Source organism: Eucyclogobius newberryi, unplaced genomic scaffold (assembly GCF_026437365.1).
Source record: "Eucyclogobius newberryi isolate DKJ021-1_F unplaced genomic scaffold, fEucNew1.0.hap1 SCAF_175, whole genome shotgun sequence".
NCBI classification, from domain to species: domain Eukaryota; kingdom Metazoa; phylum Chordata; class Actinopteri; order Gobiiformes; family Gobiidae; genus Eucyclogobius; species Eucyclogobius newberryi.
The window spans coordinates 112,281-137,318 of record NW_027315807.1 but is presented as its reverse complement, the minus strand read 5'-3'; the positions used below and the strand labels follow the sequence as shown (position 1 = coordinate 137,318).

Here is a 25,038-nt window from a genome sequence, read left to right as displayed (position 1 = left end):
GTCAGTGTGTGCTTTATATAAGACCACACCCTCCCCGCATATTGTACCCTCTGAGGGCAGTTTAATGATGGCTTTTCTTTACATCTTGTTTGCCACTTAAACAGCAACTCATCATTTGAGTTCTACACATGTAAACGGCGATCCCATTTGTGATGCTGAAATAGAAGCCAAAGTGAGCCCAACCACCCGGCGGAGGAAACTCTTTACGACCGCTTGGATCCGCGATCTTGTCCTTTCGGTGATTACCCAAAGCTCATGACCATAGGTGAGGGCAGGAACGTAGATTGACCGGTAAATCGAGAGCTTTGCCTTTCGACTCGGGTCCTTCTTTACCACAACAGTCCGATGCCGATCCAACTGTCAATCTCACGCTCCATCCTTCGTGTCATGTTTAGTCGCGTCTACATTTAGTTCCTTACTAGACTCGTTTCTCTGAATTTTAGTCTGATTAAATAAAATTATTGATAAAAGTATTTCACATCTTAACGTGTATTGCTGTCCATAATCTCTGAGACACACACCCGCCTGCCTATTCGTGACCTGGTATCAACAATACATCTGGTTTATTTTAAAACCTTTGCATTGTCATAAAAACTGATTATTGCATTGCAAGCAGTTGTGTACATTTTGTTTTGTAAACAATCACCAGATAAAGTATCACACACACACTAATCAAATAGCTGGTTGAAGTGGAAATGTGATCCACAATCCTCCTAGTAATTGTTTGTTTTCCAGTGCGTCAGCATCTGTCCCGTCTGCCGTCCATCGACCCCAACACCAGGACCCTGCTTCTATGTGGATACCCCAATGTGGGCAAGTCCAGCTTCATCAACAAGGTGCTCAAAACAAACCTGTCAGTCGGCTCCAGTCTACTAAAAAGTGGTCAGAAAGGGCGAAAAATCCTATTTGAGTTTGTTCTGATAGAGGCACTCAAACCCTGGAGGGAAACTGCTCATCTAATCCCTTAATTTTCAACCAGTGTGCTAGAGAACTCCAGAGCGCCTTGAACTGGTGCCATGTGTGCCTTGATGTATTTCCAGTTGGAGTTAATAACTGCTTGCATGAATTTAACAAACTATTTTATTTTTCAGATTAAAACAAAACAATGACTTACCAAATATTGAGTGTGTTAACTGTCCTGTTCTAGTTCTTGTTTTATCCTGCTCTAGTTCTTGTTTTATCCTGCTCTAGTCCAGGTTTAGTTTCGGGTTTAGTCCCAATTTTTATGTGGTGAACTGTGAACGCACCCTGGCAAATACATTAGATACCACGTTTTATGCCTAAGTTTTGATTTAGTAATAATTTGGTGCGCTTCAAAATAATTTCCACCAAAAAGGTGATGCCAGTTTACACCATCAACCAAAAATGTAAACAATAGTGCTTCTGCACGTGATTTCACGCTATCCAAGCATCAGAGTTGGAGGTAACGTGTTAAGAATACTCAAATTATCAAAGACTGAAAGGGGAAAATGGCGTGGCTAAAAAGCCAGCAGAGAGAGAATCTGTCTCAGTGGCCACGGTCATGCCCGGTCACTCCCGTCAGACGCTACTGACGGGAGACTGTGCTATCAGCGGTTTGAGGCATGGAAGAATGAAACACATTTTCCCAGCATCACTGAGATAACTTCACTCCTTCCAATTCGCAGCTGATTGTGCAACTCAGCTCAACGTTGGTGCAGTGGGCACACTACGGGAACAGAAGTTTTGAATAGAGACTTATTAAAGTTATTCAAGGTGCTAGATAAAAATCTAGACATTCATGAGATAAACAAGTTTATCTGAACACATGGCTGTCCAAAGAGTGTGCATCTAGAGGATTGCCCTATATTAAGAATATTTTATCTATGGAGAGGTTGAGTGAGTGTGCTGGTGATTGAGTGTGCTAACAGAACCCTCTGAGGCATCAGAATGGGCCTGGACAGGGTCCTGAGCAGATAGTTGGGGTCGGAATCATTTCATTCCTCTCTTCCCCATCAGTCAGACCGAGCCAATCCTGTACAGGGACCTCCGGCACAACATAACTCTCAATCTTTTTCTATTGATCTTCATATTCTGGGTCACACCAGTACAGCAACGCTCTTATTTGTACCAGACATTGGACAAATATTCGGTAATACATTACATTCGGTATGGAAAATTTTGGTTTGGTCAAATATAATTGATCTGCGTAGCAGGCAATTTTTAGTATTTGTTCTATTCTTTTGGACATAAGGTAACCATTACTCCCTGGAGATTTGTCTTTGAAAAAAAGGAAAAAAAGGATGCTATCCAAAGTGTTAATTCACCTTATTTATGATGCAGATAAATTCCAAAGGGATGGCAACTAGCCTCATATCTAGCCAAACGGGACAATAAAAGCTAATCTAATATAATTGTATCTACATTGGCTTTAAAACATGAATCCTAAAACATGATTAAAATGACAATATATATTTTCTTTTGTTCAGAAGTGAGAATGCTTGTTTTGCAGGTGACCAGGGCAGATGTGGACGTGCAACCCTATGCCTTCACCACAAAATCTCTGTTTGTGGGCCACATGGACTACAGATATCTGCGCTGGCAGGTAATATTGCTGTCTCTGCACTTTCTCTCCCCCAAACACGCACAAGATGATATGCCCTAACCCACTGACCTCCTATGCCAAATTTTGTGATTCTACAATCAGATTTTTATTGTTGCGTTTTCCTATTATTATTTTCGAGTGGGCTCCGTCCACTGTGTGTTATTGACCCTCTACAATAATGTTAGATTTTTACATTACATGTTTATATACACAGAGCATGCATGAGTGGGAATGTGTTAGGGAGTGACTTGGCAAAAAGGCACGCTTTACATGGAGATGACCACCACTTTGTTTAATGCGCACTTTAACACGGGTTTTGCCCCTCTACAAATTGGTATGCCCAGGATGTGCACGAGTTGACGAGTGCGTTAGTAGGTGTTTTTTGGCGGGCAGGTGATTTTGTACTAGTGCGCACTTTTGCAGTACGGCCTTACAGAAGTAGTTTGCATCTCTCCAGCTTGTGGCACTCGGGCCTAAATAATTTTAATAATTTTTATAATGATGTATATAACATCTACAATATAACATTTTCACAAATATGTGATATATTATGTCATGTTTAATCATGTTAATTGAGTGTCTGCTTATATCATAAAGCAGACACTCTGTTCTTGTATTCCCATTTTTCCATTTAAGGATTTTTGACGAGTTTCAACTCCTTAACACTTTCACAGATTTCAACAAGTTATACCTCTTCATGATCGCTTTCACTGTCTTAGGGGTGCTATTGCTTTTGACATTTGTACATACTGTACTTTTTTCAGTATTTGCAAAGTAAATTGCTAATGCTAAGAATTAGCATTCGCGTCTCTACAGGGAGTTGGGGGTGCAGCCGGGTCACCGAGGCTCTCTCCCTTTTTCCCTGCTCAGGTCTGCATTCAGCACAATCTTGCAATTTTCAGGAAATAGATTTTCAAAGTTAGGGACCCCCAAGCAATTTCAGGGGCCCACAAGCGCGCGCGGCATCGCGGCGTCATAAGGAGAAGATAAATGTGTTTTAAACCTGGTTATTAGCATGTAAAACAATTTAAAGTACTTTTATCTGTTATTTGATATGAAGAGCACAAATACTGAATCATATAAACTAGAGATCATGATCTTTAAATCTGTTTTTCAATATAATAATTCTTAGATACAAAATAAATACTGTTTACAGCATTTGACACAAGGAGATCTTCAACACGAACGCAGCGGCCAATCAGATGCCCGCTTTCATTGATATTACGTCACGGAGACCGCTCGGCCAATGAGAAGCGAGAAGACGTGCGAAGTGGGCATGTCTGTCAAAACGAAACTTAAACGATGAAAATGCCCCGAATATGGCCAAATTATTAGTTAAATCTTGATGTTTTTTCGAGGATGGGCACGGCTGAGCCCCCTCCTATTTCAAACCGCGAGATTCAACTGCTTGCGGGCCCCGAGCCCCCGTCTAATTTGCAGCCTGATATGTCAGGACAAACAACTATTTGAATCGTAAACTACGCAATCGTCAACTGTGAATTACTGAGCGTCATTGGTATGCCACAAAACGCAGCAGAAAACATGGACGGGCGGGAAGGCTGAATATTTTTCAACAAATACTGAATTTTCAACAACACATGTAGTACTCTGACACACATGTGTTACACACATGCAGTACTTTCACACAAATGCAGTACCTTTTGCACATTGCACTTCTTTACACAACTTGACTACATTACACAACTTCAGCTTAAACAAGCTAAAGAGACTTTATTAAAGAATATTCTTTATTCTTTGACTTTATTCTATAGAATAAAATCTTTTCAGCTGAAGCCATTGCGAGTGTCTGCATTCTTGCGTAAAAGTACTACATGTGTGTAGTAAAGACTTTATTCTTGTTAAGCTCGAGCCATGGAATGGAATGTTCATTCCATGGAATGTTCAAGTCTTATTCTTCCCCTGGGGGCGCGGCGCCAGGCCGTGTGGATCCACATGGCAAGCTCCCATTTTATTCAAGTTCGGGCCGAGCCGATCGCGTCTATGTCCCCATGTGTGACTTTCATCCATGTTCAGGGGGTCAAAATGCCCGAGTATAAACATGAATAATTGGAATACGAAACCAGGGGAAGAACAATAGACTCGAGCATTCCATGGAATGCTCAATCTTTACTACACACATGTAATACTTTTACACAAGAATGCTGACACTCGCAGTGGCTTCAGCCATTGCACATTATCTAGTAATGAATTTTTAATAGTTGATTGTTTTTAGTCATTATTTTTAATAATTTAACTAATAATTATTTTAAGAATTAGGGCTGGGTATAATGGCCAATTTCCTAAATCGATTCCATTTCAATTCATAACGTCCTGAATCGATTAATCACGATTCGACTCAATTCAATCTGCTCTTAAATAATAAAAATGGCTCAACTATGTTACAAAATACAAATATACTTTATTTTTTCTTTTCACCATAAACTGGTTTTAAGTGCAAACTTGTAAATTGGACAGTTTAAACTTCAGCTGTAAACAAAACTGTCAAGTCTCTAAAGTACAATTTTGAAACAAAGTAGTTTTTAGACTAACTCTGCTTGTGATGCTCAGTTCAGTGTGTTCGACATGGGTTAGCCATGAGGCTATATGGCAGTGCCGCGCGGTTCCTGAAACTGCTGGGCCATTTGACCGTGCCGCGGCTCTGCAGCCACGGCTATATTATTAGCGGTGTGGCTCGTCAGGAGTACAGGTGCGTAAATCTTTGCAGGCAAAAGTTGCGACGGCTATCTGTCTGTAAAACTGTTATCTTTATGACCCGCGGAGAATCGGCTGGTAATGTTAGTGATTCCCTCAGTTTCATTTTGTTTTGCCCCGGACGGCTTGTTGTCGGAAGCTAATGTTAGCGTAGTGTGATACCTGGTCAAGTGGTTTCCGAGGTTTGTAGTATTTCCACAATAACTGGCCTCCGCTTCGCAGATTTTGCAAACCACTTGGGTTTTATCCGGCTCTTTGTTTTAAATCCGAAATGGTTCCAGACGTCAGACTTGAGTTGGGATGGCTCGCTGAGCCGAGTTTTACCTGCGTCTTGCACGCTTGACAAGCGGACGTAAACGCGCCACTGCTGCTCCACGCACAAGACTTCATGGGGAAAAATCGATCTCATGCCGTATGAATCGATATTGCAAAATGTTACATCGATCCAAATTTGATTTTTTTACCCAGCCCTATTAAGAATAAAAACATCCACACTATCTCAAACAAACCATGATCCCAGCCCTCAACTCTGCTATGTTCCCTGTAATATGGCTCATGTGTGAGCAGAAGTCTATTTTGCCCAGGTGGTGGACACCCCAGGGATCCTGGACCACCCTCTGGAGGATAGGAACACCATTGAGATGCAAGCCATCACGGCCCTGGCCCATCTGCGAGCCGCTGTGCTGTATGTCATGGACCTCTCCGAGCAGTGCGGACACACAATCAGCCAGCAGCTGGAGCTCTTTGACAACATCCGTCCGCTCTTCGCCAACAAGGTTTTATCACCATGTCTTTACTTTGACACACTACGGTTAGTTATGGTAAACACCTTATCCATCAAAAAGAAAATAGTCCAATCAATATGTCGAATGGAATTGTGTGCTAGAAGACTGTATCCATTTGTCCATCAGTATTCCATAGTAGTAGAGATGTCAAACTACTAACATCACTACTGGTGTCGTCATGATACAAATTTATTTCAATACAGATTTTTAAAATGTAAATTGTTTCAATACTAGTTGTAGAATACAGTGAACCCTCGTTTATCGCGGAGGTTACGTTCCAAAACGAACCCGCGATAGGCGAAATCCGCAAAGTAGAAACCTTTATTTTTTTTCAGTTATTATACAATGAAATACTCCATAAAACATTGACGCTCACGCGCGCCGCTCTCACCGGCCTCTCACGCGCGGCGCCGCTCTCACCGGCCTCTTTCGCAGCTCACGCGCGCCGCTCTCACCGGCGTGTCCCGCAGCTCACACGCGCGCTCTCACCGGCCTCGCAAACTTTAATTTGGCAAGCGGTTTTACGTACGTGTACATATTAATCCATAACGTTATTGACACACGGGTAGAGAAGACGCGGAGAGACTGTTTAGCTAATCAGAATGCAGAACACAATGCATGATGAAAATCCGCGAAGCAGCGAGACTGTGAAAAGTGAACCGCGTTATAGCGAGGGATCACCGTAGTATGTTTTTCTATACTTTTGATAACCCTAATCATAGCGACTGAAATCAATATGGAAGGTTTAGTTTGAAGAGAGTCAAGCCCAGTTAGGTTAAAGTGCAGATATTATGCATTATTATGCCCTTGCCGAAGGACGAGAAAAACTCAAATCGAGTAGTAAACGGGGACGAATATGCCAGAAATTGTCGATTTGAGAACTCAAGCGGAAGTGCGTATGCGCACTCCCCTGTGCAGATGCACAAAAAACACATGCGTTTGTTTATTAGCGCAATGGAACGCTTCTCTCGTCTCCAGTAGATTTCCGTCTCTTCTGAGCCAGCGCGAACTGTCTTTCTCGGTCTTCATTTTGTCCCGTACACTGAGGGAACTACATTATGATAGATCAATGCGCTTAGAGACAGGGAAACGTGCTTTTCTCCTGGGGACGAGCCAACGAGGCTGCAGGTGAGCAGTAGGTGCGTTCTATGATTGATACGTGGCAGGACTAATCGATCACGCCACGAGGAAATGACTCCGATTTGGGCCAAAAAAATCGTCCGTTACGCCTTTAAGCTGTGAGAGTGAAACTGTCTGACAGGGATTCCAGGGATTTCAGTTCACTCTTGGGGAGGACCAATCGGAGCTCAGGAGAGTATAAATTCTTCTGCTTAAACCAACTTCTAGATTTCTAAAATTGTGTCCAGATGAAACCTTTGAAACACTGTAGGGTGTATCCATTTTTTAATTATTTTTGTCTTTTTTAAGCCTTTCATTGTCGTGGCCAACAAATGTGACGTGAAAAAGATCAGTGAGCTGACGGAGGAAAACCAGGTCAGCCATTTAGCTTTTAAAGAGACAAAGTTTTGTCATGTAGAGCTTTTCATAAATAATCAAATATGTCTAATTATTTATTTTTTGAACAGAAAATCTTTACCGACTTGGTGTCAGATGGGATTCCTGTAATCGAAAGCAGCACCCTGACTGAGGAGGGTGTCATGCACGTCAAAACTGAGGTAACACATTTTTTACTTTATTATAAAACTCCTTTTGAATCCAGCATTGTTCATTGTATCAAAATATTGGTTTCATATGACATCACAACAATTCTAGAATCCCTGTAGGTCAAGGGTCTCAGATTGGTGGCAATTGGCCCCCGGAACTATATTTTGTGGCCCCCTTACTGAAATCAAAGTTTTGGTGTTAGTGCGGCCCGCACGTTTTTTCTCAGATGCCCCCGTGAGTCATTGCCAAGGGCATTTTATATTTTTGAACACTTGTGGGCTACCATGGCTCACACTCGTGACAACAACACGAAATTAGCAACGTTTGTCACTTGTAATGTGTTTCGGGGCTGTCCGGGAGTGGAGAGAAAATAAATCACCCAGTGCAAGTGTTTTTTTGTCACCCAGCCCCAGTTATGTCTTTTTCAAAACCTGCCGTGAAAAGTTTCCATTTCAGGGGAAGTGGAAGACGGAATATTTTTTTGTTGAGCACAGGCATCCCGACGTGCACGTTACACAAGGAGTATAACATCAGACGTCATTACTCAACTAGACATGTTTAGGAGTATGCAAAATACCATGGAGATGAGTGGGTCGCCAAACTTAAAACATGTCTACTGAGGCAACAAGATTTTTTCAACAAAGAGTGATGCGGCAGTTGAAGGTAGCTACATGGTGAGTGACATGATTGCCAAAGAAGGAAAACCATTCAAAGACTGCGAGTTCATCAAACTGTGCATGTTACAGGCTGCACGTATAGTCTGTCCGGAAAAGAAGGGTCAGTTTTGCAACATCAGCCTTTCAGCCAACACAGTGGCATTTCTGACATGTCGGGTAACATTTACGACCAACATTTACGTGAAAAATCTAAACATTTATATTCATACTCAGTCGCTCTTGATGAGAACACAGATGTCACTGATGCTGTGCAGCTCGCTATACATGTCCATGGTGTGGATGACAATTTTGATGTGATGGAAGAGTTGCTCACAACGATTTCAATGCATGGCCAGACCACCGGTCAGGAGATATTACTCAAGCTGTGCAATTCCATTTTGGATTCTTCTATAGAAGAGTTTTGCTGGAATAACAACAGACTGAGTACCATCAATGACAGGGAGGCGAAATGGACTGGAGGCGAAATGGACTGGTGGCGTTCAAAGAAAACAGGAAGAGGAGGGTGTGGAAGAGGCCATTGTTCTGCACTGCAATATCCATCAGGAGGCCCTTTGCAGCAAATGCCTGAAGTTCTATTTCATCCCCGACTGACCGCCAGTGCGCTTCCCTTTGCACATGCGCAGTTCGAGTAGTAATACAAAAACAAACATATCGATACGGTTACTGGCTCCGTAGTCCGTGACGATTTATTGACATATTGAACACAACCCTAGCTCCCCGGAAGTAATGTATTCCCCCGTCAGCCATCGATCCGTTCTCTTTATCTTCTCGCGTGCGATTCGTATTGCATAGCAAAGAGCTTGACTTTTCAGTCGCTTGAGGTCCTACTACCTTATTGGTTGGAGCTGCAGAGTTCGCCCTCCAAGGACTGTGACAGTTTACATTTCGCTGGGAGATTAAGGTATTTCCGATACAACTCTGCTAACTGTGTTGACGTTTGCTGTGGATTGTTGGTGAAGGCGGCTCTCAAGCATTTTCTGCCACACCTGAGAGGGAAACATTCTGGTTCGGTCGGACAACACCTCCACGGTTTATCACATCAACCATCTGGGAGATGTCAGATCGGCTCGGCTCCTCGAGGTGTCTTGCAATCTGTTGAGATGGGCTGCGCCTCGTCTGTCCACACAAAGAGCTGTTTCTGCCGGGAGACCGCAATTCCTTTGCAGACTTTCTTTCACGGCAGCAACCCCTTCCGGGAGAGTGGTCCCTCCACCCTGAGATGATGCACACGATTTGGGGCCTTTTTGGGCAGGCGCAAGTGAACTTGTTTGCCTCAGAAGAGTTAACCCACTGCCAGCTACGGTTCTCCCTCGCAAGGACGCCAGTCTCTTTAGGGCACGGGCACACGCGTGGCCTCGGGACCTTCTATGCGTATAGAAGGTCCTCTTCCACTGATTTGGCCGACCACTCTACAGAGGGTTCTCAAGGAGGGTCACAAGCTATTGCAAGCCTTGAAATAATTATTTTTACGTCCCTGTCAACATGACAGGTACCGATCATTTGGTACCTGTCATGGCTAATTCTGAATCGGTCACAAGGAAAGGAAAACAGAATAACATAATTAATGAAAAACAAACTTTTATTAACATGTCTTATCATTTACAGGCTGAGAAATGGATTTTCAAAGTTAGGGGCCAGGGGGGCCCCCTATCTAAAAAAAAAGTTAGCGGCCCCCCAAGCAATTTCAGGGGCCCGCAAGCGCGCGCGGCATTGCGGCGTCATAAGAACAAGATAAATGTGTTGTTTTAAACCTGGTTATTAGCATGTAAAACAATTTAAAGTACTTTTATCTGTTATTTGATATGAAGAGCACAAATACTGAATTCCTGTAAACCAGAGATCATGATCTTTAATACTGTTTAATTCAATATAATAATGTTTCTTAGATACAAAATAAATACTGTTTACAGCAGTTGACACAAGGAGATCTTGTGGAATATATAAAATCACAGCCTACAAAATAAACTACCAACATACATTGCCCCGATGCTAACAACTCCAAAGGGGGCGGGGCCTTTGGATACTTCCACATTGACCCTAATGTGCAAAATGACAGCTTTTGTTGCAAACAACTTTAAAAAGACTGAATTGTGGACTGAGTAGAGATTGACGCCCGCCAACCTCGATATCACTTGTGGCGCAAAATTAGACCGGGCATTTCCGAGTACAACCGAACAAGACCAAACGCAGCGGCCAATCAGATGCACGCTTTCATCGACATTAGATCACGGACACCGCTCAGCCAATAAGAAGCGAGAAGACTGCGAAGTGGCATGTCTGTCAAAACGAAACTTAAGCGATGGAAATGCCCGCGCACATGCGCTCCGCTGCCTTCCGCCGCTGTATAACTACAGCAATAATCGTGGTCTGTAGTATAGCGGGCCCGAGTTTGTGCATAAGAATCGCTTTGGGCATGTTCACCGCGCTGTTTTTGCCTATTAAATATATATTACGGGGGAAAATTTTCGTCGGTCATTGTGTCCGGAGCAATGATTTTGGAGTCGGTCAAAACTGATTTTTGCGCCGGTCATTGACCGTGTCCGGCCCGTTATTTCGAGGCTTGTATTGCTGTTAGCCCCGTGTTGGCCGGCACAGCCGTGGTTTCCGTTGCTGTAAAATCTGTGGTGCAACCCCTGGAGCGACTGGGTTGGATCCCAGACTCTCACGGTTTGTAAAGTAGTCTGTCAAAACGTGTTGGGACTGGCTGGTCAGGCAACTATTTCTCTGCGGCTTTAGATCTGTTGAAGACATTCGCGGCACAAAAGTCTGCGCGCGATTCATAATTAGTGGGCAAAAATAAAGATGGTACAATAGGGCAGAAAAAGCAGCAATCGAAGACTAGGGCCTAGGGCTGGGTATCATGGCCAATTTCCTAAATAGATTCGATTTCGATTCATAACGTCCTGAATCGATTAATCACGATTCGATTCAATTCAATCTGCTCTTAAATAATGAAAATGGCTCAATTGTGTTACAAAATACAAATGTACTTTATTTTTTCTTTTCACCATAAACAGGTTTTAAGTGCAGACTTATAAATTGGACAGTTTAAACTTCAGCTGTAAACAAAACTGTCTCAAGTGCAATTTTGAAACATAAAGTCGTTTTTAGACCTGCTTGTGAGGCTCAGTTAAGTGTGTTCAACGTGCATCAGCTGCATTATATCCACTGCACCAACCATAATTTGCAGCATTGTCCGTCACGACTGCTGGGTCTTTGGGTCAGGAGCCGCGGTGCGCGGCCGGCACAAAATAACATGGCAGTTTCGGCCGCGCGCCGCGGCTCTGTAGACACGCCCATATTATTAGCGGTGTGGCTTGTCAGGTCACTGTCAGGTACGACTGCGTTGACCGTGATGTCCAGGTGTCACATGTTATGCCGACTCTCTGCAGATTCGGCATTGTCGTTAGGATGGCGTATTTTCACACACACGGCCAGGGTGCACGCAAACCGTGACATGAACATCCTTTGTAGTTCAGTCAGATCCACTGGCCCACAGGTTGGCGGTGCGATCGCAGCTGCCTTGGGTGAATACTCCCGTTTTGTCCAAGACACTGAACCCATCACAGTGTCTGCGTGTGAATGTGACTGCGTGTGAATGGGTGGAAAAGCACTATATAAATGTGACCATTTGCCTAGGTTTGCCAACCCCTGTTAAATACCATTTTATTTTCAGTCACATCAATCATTCTGGGCAGAATCTGGGTCAGTTTATACTCCAAAGGGTTTAGGGACAGCTTCATTTTGAATTGGGAGATTGTTACGGAAAATCAGCTCGAATGATAAATAATTTGTGTTTTTCTGCTGACCCATTTCCAGGCATGTGACCGGCTACTGGCTCATCGCGTTGACACAAAGATGAAGGGGAAGAAAGTCCATGATGTGCTGAACCGCCTGCACCTGGCCATGCCCAGCAAGAGGGACAACAAGGTCAGGCTCCAGTACACCTGACCATTAAAAGTAGGGATGTCCCGATCAGGTTTTTTTGGCCTCGATCTGATTCCGAGTCATCTGATTTTGATTATCTGCCGATACCGAGTCCCGATCCGATACTTTCAGAACACATTTTAAAAAATGCACAAATGCAACATAAACAGGTTGTCCCAGTTTTTATTTATTTATTTAACACTTTAACAGTGCACTTTTCTTTGAGGTAGCTTGAATAAGAAATAATAGTGCAAAATTTGAATTGAATAAAATAGCAGCTCACCTTCAAATACAAATTTTTGTTCAGTACACTGAAGGAACTCTCTTAACACACACCGGCAGATCAACCACGCATGCGCAGCCAGGGAAGCGTGCTGCTATGCTGGGAACGAGCCGGAACGAGGCTGCAGGTGTGCAATAGGACGTAAGGGATGATTGACATGTGGGAGAACTACTAGCCTGTCCACGCCGAGGAAATGAGACTCGGATTGCGCGCCATAAATCCTCTATTCCTTTAATTGATGATTCCGTTGTCACCACCAGTTTAGTGCTTTCAGGAACTTTTTCCCCATTGTCCATTTCATTGCGTTGCATATATTTCAATGCTCAGTATGGGCTATTTTTAATAGATGTGAAGCGGGTTGAAAAAAATTATCGTGTGGGGCCTGGCGGCTGCTGCTTGTCAGATAGCTCCAAAAACATGAATGATACTTTGCATGTGGTTTAGTGACCAAGCTGCGTTTGATCTTATGCACTAAATGGCAAAGTTGTTGTCTGTTTGCGGCACCCTACTGTAGGCTACTGTGCTTTTTAACATAATTTGAACCAAATGTAATGACATTTTTATGATATTCCTGGTTTCCTAGTGCTTTTTTAGACCTGATTTAGACTAGTTCTGTGTGGTTTAAGTCTGACGTTGGCCTTGATCTATTCTAGACTAGGCCTGATAGGCTAAAAAGCATGTTTTAGTACTTTTGTCTTGTAATATTGTGATACTTTACTTTCAGAGAAATAGAAATAAGTTGGACCTCTAGTATGTTGGTGTGCTAAGACACATCCGGACCGCTGCTGCAGAAACTACCTTTAAAATCACCTTAGCCCTATACCCATTTAATACCAGAAAAGACTAAAAAGAGATGAGGAAAACACGAGATGGGTAATGCTACGGGACCAGGACAAACAAAGCTGCAAACCTAGAAAACAGCCCGCCTCACAAGCTAAATAGTCTAACACGGCTAACGGGTCTGACGCAACGGACCACAGTTCTTACCCCGTGGGGAGACGGGATCCCGCCGGCCCAGATAAAGAATGTTACGGCTTCCTACCATCGAAAGGAGGAACGGTGATGACAATGATGTGTGAAATAAAACACAAAATGCACTGTGATATGGTTGGAGCAGAAGTGATCGCCACAGGCAGAGGAAGTGGATCATGCATTGGATGAAGCTGAACAGCGGATGATCTGCAGACAATGAGGGCCAAGATGGAGGCGCTGCAGAAGAGAACAATAATATGAAAACGAAATAAAATCCTGGATTAAGAGTCCAGATCACGTCGGCCCAACCCCAGTCTTGTGGGGCTCCCAGAAGCAGTGGAAGGAGAATACACTGAAAATAGTTTGGGAAAAGATCCTCCCAGAGCTCCTTGTAGGCTCTGGAGTTGAGAGCCTCACCCATCACAAAAGAGCACATTGCCTGGGCAAACAAAGACCAGCAACTGATAAACCACGAAACCTGATAATGAGGTTTTTTAACGATTGTGAGAAGGAACATGTATGCATGTAGGCTGCAAAATTTAAAGGACCCCAGTACAAAATCAAGCAAGTCTTCTTTGCCCCAGATATTACATACGAGGTTTGTCAAAGATGACAAAAGATCCATCACATCTATGTTGAGCTCAGGAAGAGCCCAGCAACTCTTCCGGTGACGTTTGAAGGTAGAAAGCACTTGGTCAGAACACCAGGAGAGCCACCAGCGTGGAGTACGTCATTTCAGGTTGTGGTCACATGGTAATACATTTCTGTTGCTTCTAAGAGACTTTTGGTCTCCACACCTCTGACATCAGTCATCAGGAGTCGATTGGAAAGAAAACCCATGTCTCAGTTTTCTAAACCGGAGTTCCTTCCAGATGTGGTGAAACTTTGCTCGTTGTTGATGAACCTCGTATGGAATATCTGGGGGCTCATTATCATGCCTCGTGGTTCATCAGTGTTGGTCTTGTTTTGCCCAGGCGATGTGCTCTTTCTCCAGAGGTCTGGAAAGACCTTCTACAGGAAACTTTTAGTGGCGCCGTGTCACCCTCCTCTCCTTACGGTATCCCCACAAGTCTGAGATTGTTCCTTCGTGATTTGGACTTCAAATCGCATGAGATCCAACTGTTGTACAGTAATTTTATCTAGGCCGGCGGAACCCAGTCCGTCTGTAGGGGAAGAGCTCGCCGTGTCGGACCCGCTAGCCGTGTTAGCCTTGTTAGCTTGTGAAGCAGGCTGTTTTATAAATGGATTTGTTTGTCCTGGTCCCATAGCGTTGTGTTTTCCTCATTTCTTTAGTCTTTTCTGGTATTATGTGGGTCAAACGATGATTTTAAAGGTAGTTTCTGCAGCGGCGGAGCAAGTGTCTGTTTAGCTCACCATAAACGGAAGTCTTTGAAGGGTGACTTTTCTACACAGTCATGACATAAGTTGTACTTAACCCTAACCCAAGATACCTTTGCCAACAGTGTTTAGATCAGGCCCAAATCGCAGAATAAGTGCACCTGACATGACGTTGTGTGTTCTACCTTGTATAGCCTATATTCCCGTTACCAGAAATGCTCCCCTGCGGCTGACCTGACAGAGCATCCCTCTCCCTTTCTTCAACTCTTTTTCAGGAAGCGCAAACGCAGCTCTCGTTCTCTCCTCTGCTCATCGCTTAGTGTATCAGACACACACCCTCTCTCATCGCATATTCGGCCACTTTATTAACTTGGGAGTTCACATTTTGTCTTGAGATAAGAACACACAGCAGACCCTGTACTCGGCGTGTTGAAGCTACGGATGTGATGCATGTGCCAACACAAATAGTCTGGTCAGGCTCGAGCCAAGAATCTACTCACACATTGTATTGTGTTGCACCTACTTACACCCTCCAAGTGTAGCAATTGTAAATTGTAAGTACTTTAAGAAGCATGAGGTGCAACTTAAACCCACGGTATTATGTTTCAGGAAAGGCCACCGTTCATCCCAGAGGGGGTCCTCCAGAAAAAGAAGGCCATGGAGGTGGACCAGCCCAAACGCAAAACGGTATGCACACGTAGAACCTCATGACCCGAGTTGGTGTGCAGTTTTATATGTGCAACATATTTTTATGTTGACTGCATTAGTTTAGCCCACGTCTCTGCTCTGTTTTAATAAAGTATTGATGATCTCTGTATCTTTTCATATAAAGGCACATTTCTGTTTTTTTAGGAGAGGGACCTGGAGGTGGAAATGGGCGACGACTACATCCTGGATCTTCAAAGTAAGATTTACCCTCTGAGGATTTTGAGTTGGTTTGTATTGCCATAATGAGAAAATGTCAAAAATTGAAGAAACACAGGGCAGCAGGTAACCGCAATATTGCAATGATCACTCAAACTGCAGGGCTTGAGGGACTGTGGCCCATTTTTACGGTGTAATTTACAATGCTAAAAACTTTTCAGCTGAATTCACAATTTTGTTCTTGAAATAGGTCCTTCACATGAATTACGTAGATTTGCAATAAAATCACTTAGGGGTGGGGGTAGGGATGCATACCTAAACCCATGTTCAGGTTCAAGTCCGGATTCAAATCCAGAGGTTTAGGTTCAGGTCCGGACCTAATGAGTCCGGACCTATTCACTGTTTATTAACAGAAGTTACAACTGTAGAATACAAATACTATTACAAAATATAAGCTCCAATTAATGAATCCAGCAATTAAACAATATTACTTTGACTTAGTATTTACTTAGATGTATAAATATGTATATTGTACATTAACCCACTGAAATAAATGCCAAATACATCACAACATAAGTTATTTCATTCATATTGTAGCGACCCTAATGTTAAGCATTATCTGGTTAAATGTTCCTTTCACACTGTTGTCAATGCATTGTTGTGTGGAGTCCAGGTCATTACATACTGATAATATAATAGATTCATGCATATTAGTAACAAGTTGTGGTGCGCGTGCGGTCTCTGGGGCGGAGCTAAGAGCGGAGACGAGGTAGGTTTTGATGTTCCTGTTCCATCGCCATGGTTACGGCCAACAGTAACCAACTCTGTTCAATACATAAAGTGACAACTTGTGAGCACTAAACCAGCATTACTGACCTGAGCGAGAAGTTACAATATTTACACCCAAACCAAAGCACAACCCGCTTTTTAACGAGCGTTAAACTAACTCACGGAGCGGCACAAGCGGCGACGCACGCGGCGGCTTCAAACGCTTCAAATAAAGTCATGATCTTACAGCCGCCTCAGTGTTCAGTCTCGCGTCTTTAAACTCATTGCGCCGGCTTCAACTTCTGCCCTGAAGACTCGTGCGTCGCTGATGCTCCGGGCGCCATTGACAGCGATGTCAGTGTTTACGTCTTTTCCAGCGCAAATTTCGCGATCTATGGAAGTTTTACGATGGTTTAGATTCTAGAACGTAAAGCATTTAGAATGTGAGTGGTAGATTGAGTCCAGAACCGAATCACCGGGGTTTCGTTTTTTTTGGACCTGAACCGAAACGTTTTTACAAGTCCGGATCCGGTCCTGCGGAACGGTAAGCATCCCTAGGTGGGGGTGTATTGAGGCCCGAGTTGCCCTGCTAGGACCCCCTTTGTCAGACAGCTTCTCTGATTACAGCAAGAAGTTGAAACTTAAGTTCCCCGACCAGTGCTGATGCTTGCCCAGTTGGAGTCTGACGGATTTATGGGCTGGACAGGTGTCTTTATGCAGCTAATAAGCTCAAACAGGTGCTACTAATTTAGGTGAAGTGGAGCAGAGATGGAAACAGGTCTTTGAGAGCCAGAATTCTTGCTGATTGGCAGGTGTTCAAATACTTATGTGCCGTAATAACATACAAAAAATTTGAAAATCATACAATGTTTTTTTATTTTTATTAGTCTTTCACAGTGGAACTGCACCTACGATGAAAATTTCAGACCCCTCCATGTGGGGGAACTTGCATAATCACAGGTTTTTCAAATACTTAATTTCCTCACTATATATATATATCACACTCTAGTAAAAAGTTTAAATAAATATAAGATAAAAGTAAAAGTTTGGGCTCTATTCAAAGTCTTATTGTATTAGTAGGCTTATTAGTCCTTTTGTATTAGTAGGCTTATTAGTCTTGTATTAGTAGTGAAGTTCCCGCTGTAGTAAAGTAGGTGATTTTGTTTTCATAATTTATAGGCTTGATATAAAACTATACGACCCACCCAACACTTAAACACGAATGCGCAAACAGTGGTGATCCCAGCCTTGCTTGATTCTCATGTGATGACTTTATAAGTTTTATTGAGATGTAAAATAATAACCAATCACACTGGCTTGGTTCCGCGTTTCTCTTAACATCCCTTTTATGCGTGTGCAGAGTACTGGGACCTGATGAACGAGGAGGAGAAGCAGGACAAGATCCCGGAGGTGTGGGAGGGACACAACATCGCAGACTATATCGACCCAGACATCATGAAGGTACGGCTTCAATTACAGCTTGTGTGCGTTTCTCACATGTTCACTCTCTTGCGTCAGTTTTTTGCGGCACCTTTTTCATCTAGAAATTTTGCCTTGTACTTTCAGTAGGTTTTTCGGAGGCTTTAGTTTTCTCGGATTTTGTTATTTCAGGCAACAAAAAATAGAACTTGGTTAGTTTTAGTACATTATTTGACTTAGTTCAGAAAGGGTCACTCCGAAACGTATTCGGAGCAGAGGGCCACAGACTACATTACAATGAAGTGAATCGTAAAATCATAAATTGAACGTGATTTTGATGCCCCACAACATCTTATAATAACGCTTGTAACATTCATTTTGGATCTGTCTAACATTGATATATTTGTTTTTTAGGTTATGATAGACAAATTGATCTGAGGGCCACATTTAGCCCTCAAGCCACACCCCTGGTTTACAATATTCAAATAAAATGTAAAAAGTGTAACAAAATTTGACAGTAAGTTGTAATTGCTGCTGTTCTGTTCAGAAACTGGAAGACCTTGAGCGGGAGGAGGAGCTGCGGGAGCGAGCCGGAGAGTATGACTCTGACGAGGACAGTGAGGACGAGGACATGCAGGAGATCCGCGTCCTCGCCAAGCAGATCAAAGACAAGAGACAGCTACTGGTCCTGGAGTCCAAGGAGAAGGACAAGCACGGGTCCCGTATGCCCCGCACTGCTACCAAGGTGAGAAACTTGCCTGGAAAGTTGAGGATGAAGTTTCTCTATTTTTTTTAAATGGTATCAGTCTGGACGGTTTCTTCTCCACAAGATGGGTGTGATTGACAGTTGGATTAGCCAATTAGGGACACGTATGGTCTGTTCGTATCAAAGCAATCATGGCTGCTTAGGCCGCAGTTATTTTATTACTTGGTTTATGGATTTTTAAATGAAATATATTGAACAGGCAGACGAAATATAAATATAATTTAAATTTCAAAAGATTTTTTCTTCTGAGTTTTCCTAAAACGCACCAGGGAGAGGAGAGGGGAGACGCAGCGAGCAGGTGAGTGTAACAGTAGATTTAGCGTATTTTGCATCGGTAGAACTGACGCTTTTAAGTGTCCACCCTTAGTCACGGCAAAACACGCTGGAGAAAATGTGGTAAACAGGTTTAAAATGTGTATTTGCGATATAAAGGCACGCAGCAGACAGGGAAACAGGCGCGCGCACTCTCGCCGGGACCGCGCAGGGACAGCGCCTCTCCGTCACGCTTCACGCTCTCTTATCTTTTGACTTGATACCGCTTTTTATATTTCATTTAATGCTATTTTCTTCTCAGTCTGAGGTCTAAATTACTGTACTTTGACCCAGTCCAACCTGTGTGGTGTGTTTTTAGGTGGAGAAGAAGCAACTGGAGAAGGAAATGGGCTCCCTTGGTCTGGACATGGACAACAAGGATGACGTACGTGTTACACAGACATGAGTTCAACATGGCCATAAGAAAAACTCACTCATGCCGTTCTTATTGTTTTCAGAGCCACTATGCACAGCAGGCCCGGCGGTCCCGCAGTCTGGTAAAGAAACGCAAACGTGAATCGTCTGCTCCACCCACATCTAGGACCCGAAGTCAGAGTGCGTCCAGGCCTCCCCGGGACAAGTCTGGTCTCAGGGACCCTAAGGTAACCCACAAAATCTTCAACACAAGTCAAGTAAAATAACTATTTGAACACCTGGGAAAATCAGTGTTAATATTTTGTACAGAAGCTATTATATTTATCTACAAGAAACCCATCTAAATGACCAAGAACAGAAATTAACTAGAGCAGGTTATAATGAGCTTTTACTACTCCTCATATAGGGGCAAACATAAACGGGGCGTGGCTATAATTATATCAAGCAAAATAGCCTTTGAACAGACAGTTGAACATAAAGGTTGATTTGTGTTGGTTAAAGGAACAATAAATGGAGCTGTTTACATTGATAAATGTTCATGCACCACCAGGAAGCGATCTCATTTTCTATACCAAAGTAATGGACCTTAATTGAAACCCTTATCTGCGGCTGAGACTGGAACATGCATGCTCAGCCGACGTTGGATGTTTCAAACTCACAAAGTGCTGCTAAATGACTAAATAATAGATTTCATAAACTAATAAATAACATGGGGTTATTTGATATCTGGAGATAGATTAATCCTTACGTGTGCCAATATACACACTTCTCCAACCCACATAAGAAATATACTAGAATAAACTTTTTTAACAAAGAAAAAAAAAATCACAGCGGTGGACATTGGTTCAATAGATGTAAGTGATCATGCCCCTATCTACATCACTATAGAGTTGGAACAGAAGCAGAAAAACACACTGGAGTTGTACTCCATACTAGTCTACTCAGTTTAAAAAAAATAAAAATTCTAACGACGTTGAGACTTCTGTAGACGACAACGATAATGGCAAAGTTTCCCCACCAATTATTTGGGACGCAGCTAACGCAGTTTTGAGGGTCAAAGTAATTGCTTTTGCCTCAGTTAAAAAGAAACTAAAGCAAGAAAAACAAAACGATTTACAGAACCAATTAAAATGTATGGAAACTAAACACGCAGTAAATAAGCACCCCCTCCCGCGCGACCGCCCTCCCGCGCGACCGCCCTCCCGCGCGACCGCCCTCCCGCGCGACCGCCCTCCCGCGCGACCGCCCTCCCGCGCGACCGCGCGACCGCCCTCCCGCGCGACCGCCCTCGAAATTGAAAATCCTTAAAAAAAATATGTAATCAGATGAAAAGCTTTGATATACTGAAAAACTCCTTTGGCCTGGAGAAACAGGACTTTTATAGATATTTACAGAAGTTATTACAATCAAGAAATAAAACAAAGCAACAATAATTATAATCCATTGACTGAACTCTTCATCAAGGCATACAAATCAGAACTCTCGTGAGGAATAATATCTAAAGTATATAAATGCATTAACAACCTATCTACCAAATATATCAAAATTAAATGGGGGGGGAAAAAGGGGTAATTTTTATCTGACGGACGAGGAGTGGGAAAGTGTATGTATTTCACAATCGAGAACCACAAGATCTCATGTCTGGAAGAAGTACTGTTGGAAGAATGTGACCCGTTTCTTTAACACCATGTCAAAGGGCTCATTACTCAAAGGGAGAAAGTGTGGTTGCCAGAAGGCACATCATTATGCATTTTGGGACTGTCCTATTGCACAGAACTATTAGATAGAAATGAATAAGGCAATGCAGACAATTTTTACACTACCATCCCATTTGACTTTAGAACCATGTATTTGGGTATCAGAACCCCTGTCATAGACTATGAGAAAGGATATCTCTGGAGGATACTTTAGGCGGCCGGGAAAAAGGCTATCACAGAAAACGGATGACTAACTGCACCAACAATAAAGGACTTGACCAACATCATAATGGACATATGGACTGAACTTGGAAATGGACAAATTTGACATACGCTGGACTAAATGGGACTCAAATTTTGGACATGGTATGCTTTAACCACTTTATTTTCATCTGGATGCATTATTCTTAAAACAGTAATGTCAAATAATACACTTAGTTTTTGTAGCTGGTGGTGCCCTGTCTGTACTGTTTTAATTTATTCATGTTCCCTGCCATTGTTGTTTATTGTATCTTTATTTACACACAAGTTTTGATTGGTCTGGGGTTTTTGCTATTTTTCTCAATAAAAAAAAAATATAATTTGAAAAATGGGACCAAAAATGTATTGTACTCCAATGTAGACCACGCGCTATCTCCACCCACATTTGCCTCATAAAAAAGTCTATGGGAAGTGAACCAATTTTGAATTTTGTTTTTTAAAAGTCCGCTTTAAATAGGCCCAATGTCACATTTGTAAATTTGGATAAGCTGGACCTATTGATATGTAAATTATACATTTATCTTTGCTGCAATGTTATAATGGGAGGAAAATTATATATTTTTTTGTCATAGAATTGTGAAATTTGGTACACGCTCTGTATGTGATAGTGAACAAAAAAGTAATATTTTGCCCTAGATTTTTTATCTGACGGTCACCAAACTAACACATCATCAACACATGTTTGATCAAAAGTCATAACGGGCTCCTAACAAAGCAGCAATTTTGAAAAAAACACACCGAAATTTGCAAACATCGTCGAATTTAGAATGACCAGATAAGAAATGTGTGTATTTTTGATTAAGTGGACATATTTGTTTGTTAATTCATTATATTTTATCTTCAAATATTGCCCACCAGCGTCCCCGGCAGAGTTATAATAGAAGGAATTTAATGCCGCTCTCCCACTGAAGCGCCTTGCTGTGGTCTCAAGTTATTGGAGAGCCCTTATCACTGCCTGCTGTTTTGATTATATTTTTGCTGACAATGCATTATAACCAGCATTTACAAAATGTGCCATCTGTCTTTATGGCACCAGTTATTTTCAAAATAACTTCAGTTTTATAGCTTTCAGTTACTCTCTACAAAACAGTATTTCCTGTACTAGACAACTAATGACTTTTTCCCTTTCCGTCTAAGATGATGAAGAAAGCCAAGACCATGATGAAGAACTCTCAGAGGGGCATGAACCGCGACGGCAAGAAGGGCGAGGCTGACCGTCATGTTTTCGACCTGAAACCCAAACATCTGTTAGCTGGCAAGAGGAAGTCCGGCACCACGGACCGCAGATAAATCTGAAGACAAATCTTTGAACTGTCTGTGCACAAAGATAACAAAGAGGTCTATATGGGCTGTCATCACACATTGAACCAAATGCTAGTAGAATTAGCATTTCAGCAGTTATAATGAGCAATAATGGTAATTATGTAAGCTCCTACAGCAATTTGTTGTAGTAGTTGGATGTCAATTTGTTGTAGTAGTTGGATGTATCACTTACACTTACAGTACAAATTAAAAGCACATATTTTTGAAAATATGTGCTTTTATTTGTACAAGTGATACGCAACTACTAAAAGTAAATTTTGCATTTACTTTATTATGGTAGACCGGTATAGTCATGTCTCTCAAATAATATGAAATGTTTCAAAATGCCTCGTATTTCACGAAATATTAAAATCTTCAGTATCTGTTTATTTTTTATGTTTCTGTATACTTTTAACATTTAGAATTTACTTAACAGAAAAAATATTTCTGTAATATTTAGATCTTAATATGGAAAAATTGGACATTGGCAAAATTCGGTATAAACCCAGCAATGTCAGTGAATGAAAGGACCAAAGAACCAGTGTCCAAACCATTAGTGTTAGATGTGACTATTTTCTTCATTCGGTCTTGAACATTAAGCTCTAAAGAAAACCTTATGCTTTTTTGTGATATTTAGAATTGAACTATTACATTCAGCCTGCACCTGGGCATCTACCTGGGGAGGTGTTTTGGACATGTCCCACCGGGAAGAGGCCAGAGGGACATGCCGGAGGGACTATGTGCCTCGTCTGGCCTGGGAACTCCTCGGGTCCCCCCGGAGGAGTTCGAGGAAGTGTCTGGGTAGAGGGAAGTTTGGGAGTCCCTGCTTAGACTGCTGCCCCCGCGACCCTGCCCTGGATAAGCGGAAGAAGGGATGGATGTTACATGCTAATTTCACATTTTGTTCATTGTAAATGGCAACATTCAAAATGTCTAGTCTACTGATGGAAGAAACTGCAAAGAAGTGGCGTTTCACCAGACAAGCAGCAGATTTCAGTTTAAAAAATGGCTTCAGGAAATTGTTGAATCTTTGTAATTGCAAGTAAATGCAGAGAAGTTGGCGATTAATCCTCGGGTATATTGCAAATACAGAATTACTCAAAGCTTATTAAAGTGGTCTCCTTTAACTGTGACTTCTGGCCTGTATCAGAATTTCTCCAGTGCTTTTCTTGACTTTCTTCAACGCTGACTATAATATAACCATAGACTGTAAAATCATTAGACTCTGCTAGCCCAAATAGGAAGTGACTGCGATTCTGCTCCTTCGGGTGTGTCTTCCATTCACATTTCTAACGTCGACTTTCTCTAACAGCTGCTGTCAGCAGCTACATTCTGAACTTAAATACATATTAAAAGCTCTTCATGATCCTGGTGTTTTTTGTTTTGCGTTTGTCTTTATAAATGTCGCAACCAAGAGGTAGGGTTATAGCTTGGGCTACTAATTTCCCCACTAACACCCCAATAATTTACCCACAATCCCAAATTCTATGCATCGCCACCTGATTAAGGGTCCAGGAAACCCCACTAAAATGTAGCCACTCTAACTGGGCACCAAAGTAAAAGGGCTGACTGGTCAGAGACAGGAAGTATGAAAATGACAATCTTTATTTTTGACAGATATGAGTTTAAACACATTTTAATTACCAATATTCTAAAAGCAGACCATAAACCATGCACTCTCATTCACACATAAAACCTGGCCGTTGATAGAAAAATACTTAAAAAACTAGCAATTGCTGCACAGGTGAAAGGCCAGTCCAATAGAGGTCATTCACGTGACGTCATGTTGTCCAGTGCGTGTCTACCTATACAAGCACATTCTATACCGCAGTCTGTCTGCTTCGATGTAAGATGAAACACGATTCGAAGAGGCCCAAAACCTCATTAATGATATCGCACGCTTTACTATAATCAAAATGGTGAAGGTATATGTGGCACTTCAGTGCAGCAACCGGGAAGATAAACGGAGAGAAGTTCTACCGGATACCGAGAAACCCGGAAAGAAGAGCGAGATGGACATATATATATATTTAAGTCTATTGTGTTCTGCGCACACTGTAGAATTAACATCAATTTTATTTGAAGGGTTGAAGTTCTATCAGCTGTCACTCACTCGCTGAACAGCTGTCAGCCCCGTGCAGGTGCGCTGAACCCAGGGCATGCAGCCTCACGCACCGCTGTCTGCGCTGGAGCTCCGGATATATAAGTCTATCATGTTCTGCGCACGCTGTAGAATTAACATCTGTTTTATTTAGGCAGAACCTTTGTTGATCTCAAGTTCTATCGGTTGTCACTCACTCGCGCGGCGCAGGGAGCTGACAGCTGTTCAGCCCGGTGCAGGTGACCAAACCG

The 25,038-nt window shown here is 42.4% G+C and overlaps 1 protein-coding gene across 1 annotated transcript in view; it reads left to right on the top strand.

Annotated features, from left to right (window-relative positions):
• gtpbp4 (GTP binding protein 4) overlaps positions 1-22,703 on the top strand; it is a 36,473-nt gene extending 13,770 nt beyond the window's left edge. The window contains exons 5-17 of the mRNA XM_072450296.1: positions 736-836; positions 2,471-2,563; positions 5,860-6,051; positions 7,489-7,554; positions 7,647-7,736; positions 12,222-12,332; positions 15,532-15,609; positions 15,775-15,826; positions 17,915-18,015; positions 18,521-18,718; positions 19,371-19,436; positions 19,510-19,653; positions 22,522-22,703. Of these exons, the coding sequence (XP_072306397.1) occupies positions 736-836; positions 2,471-2,563; positions 5,860-6,051; positions 7,489-7,554; positions 7,647-7,736; positions 12,222-12,332; positions 15,532-15,609; positions 15,775-15,826; positions 17,915-18,015; positions 18,521-18,718; positions 19,371-19,436; positions 19,510-19,653; positions 22,522-22,674 (1,445 nt within the window). The 3' untranslated portion in view covers positions 22,675-22,703. The remainder of the gene's footprint in view (positions 1-735; positions 837-2,470; positions 2,564-5,859; positions 6,052-7,488; positions 7,555-7,646; positions 7,737-12,221; positions 12,333-15,531; positions 15,610-15,774; positions 15,827-17,914; positions 18,016-18,520; positions 18,719-19,370; positions 19,437-19,509; positions 19,654-22,521) is intronic.
• The last annotated feature ends 2,335 nt before the right edge of the window (positions 22,704-25,038 follow it).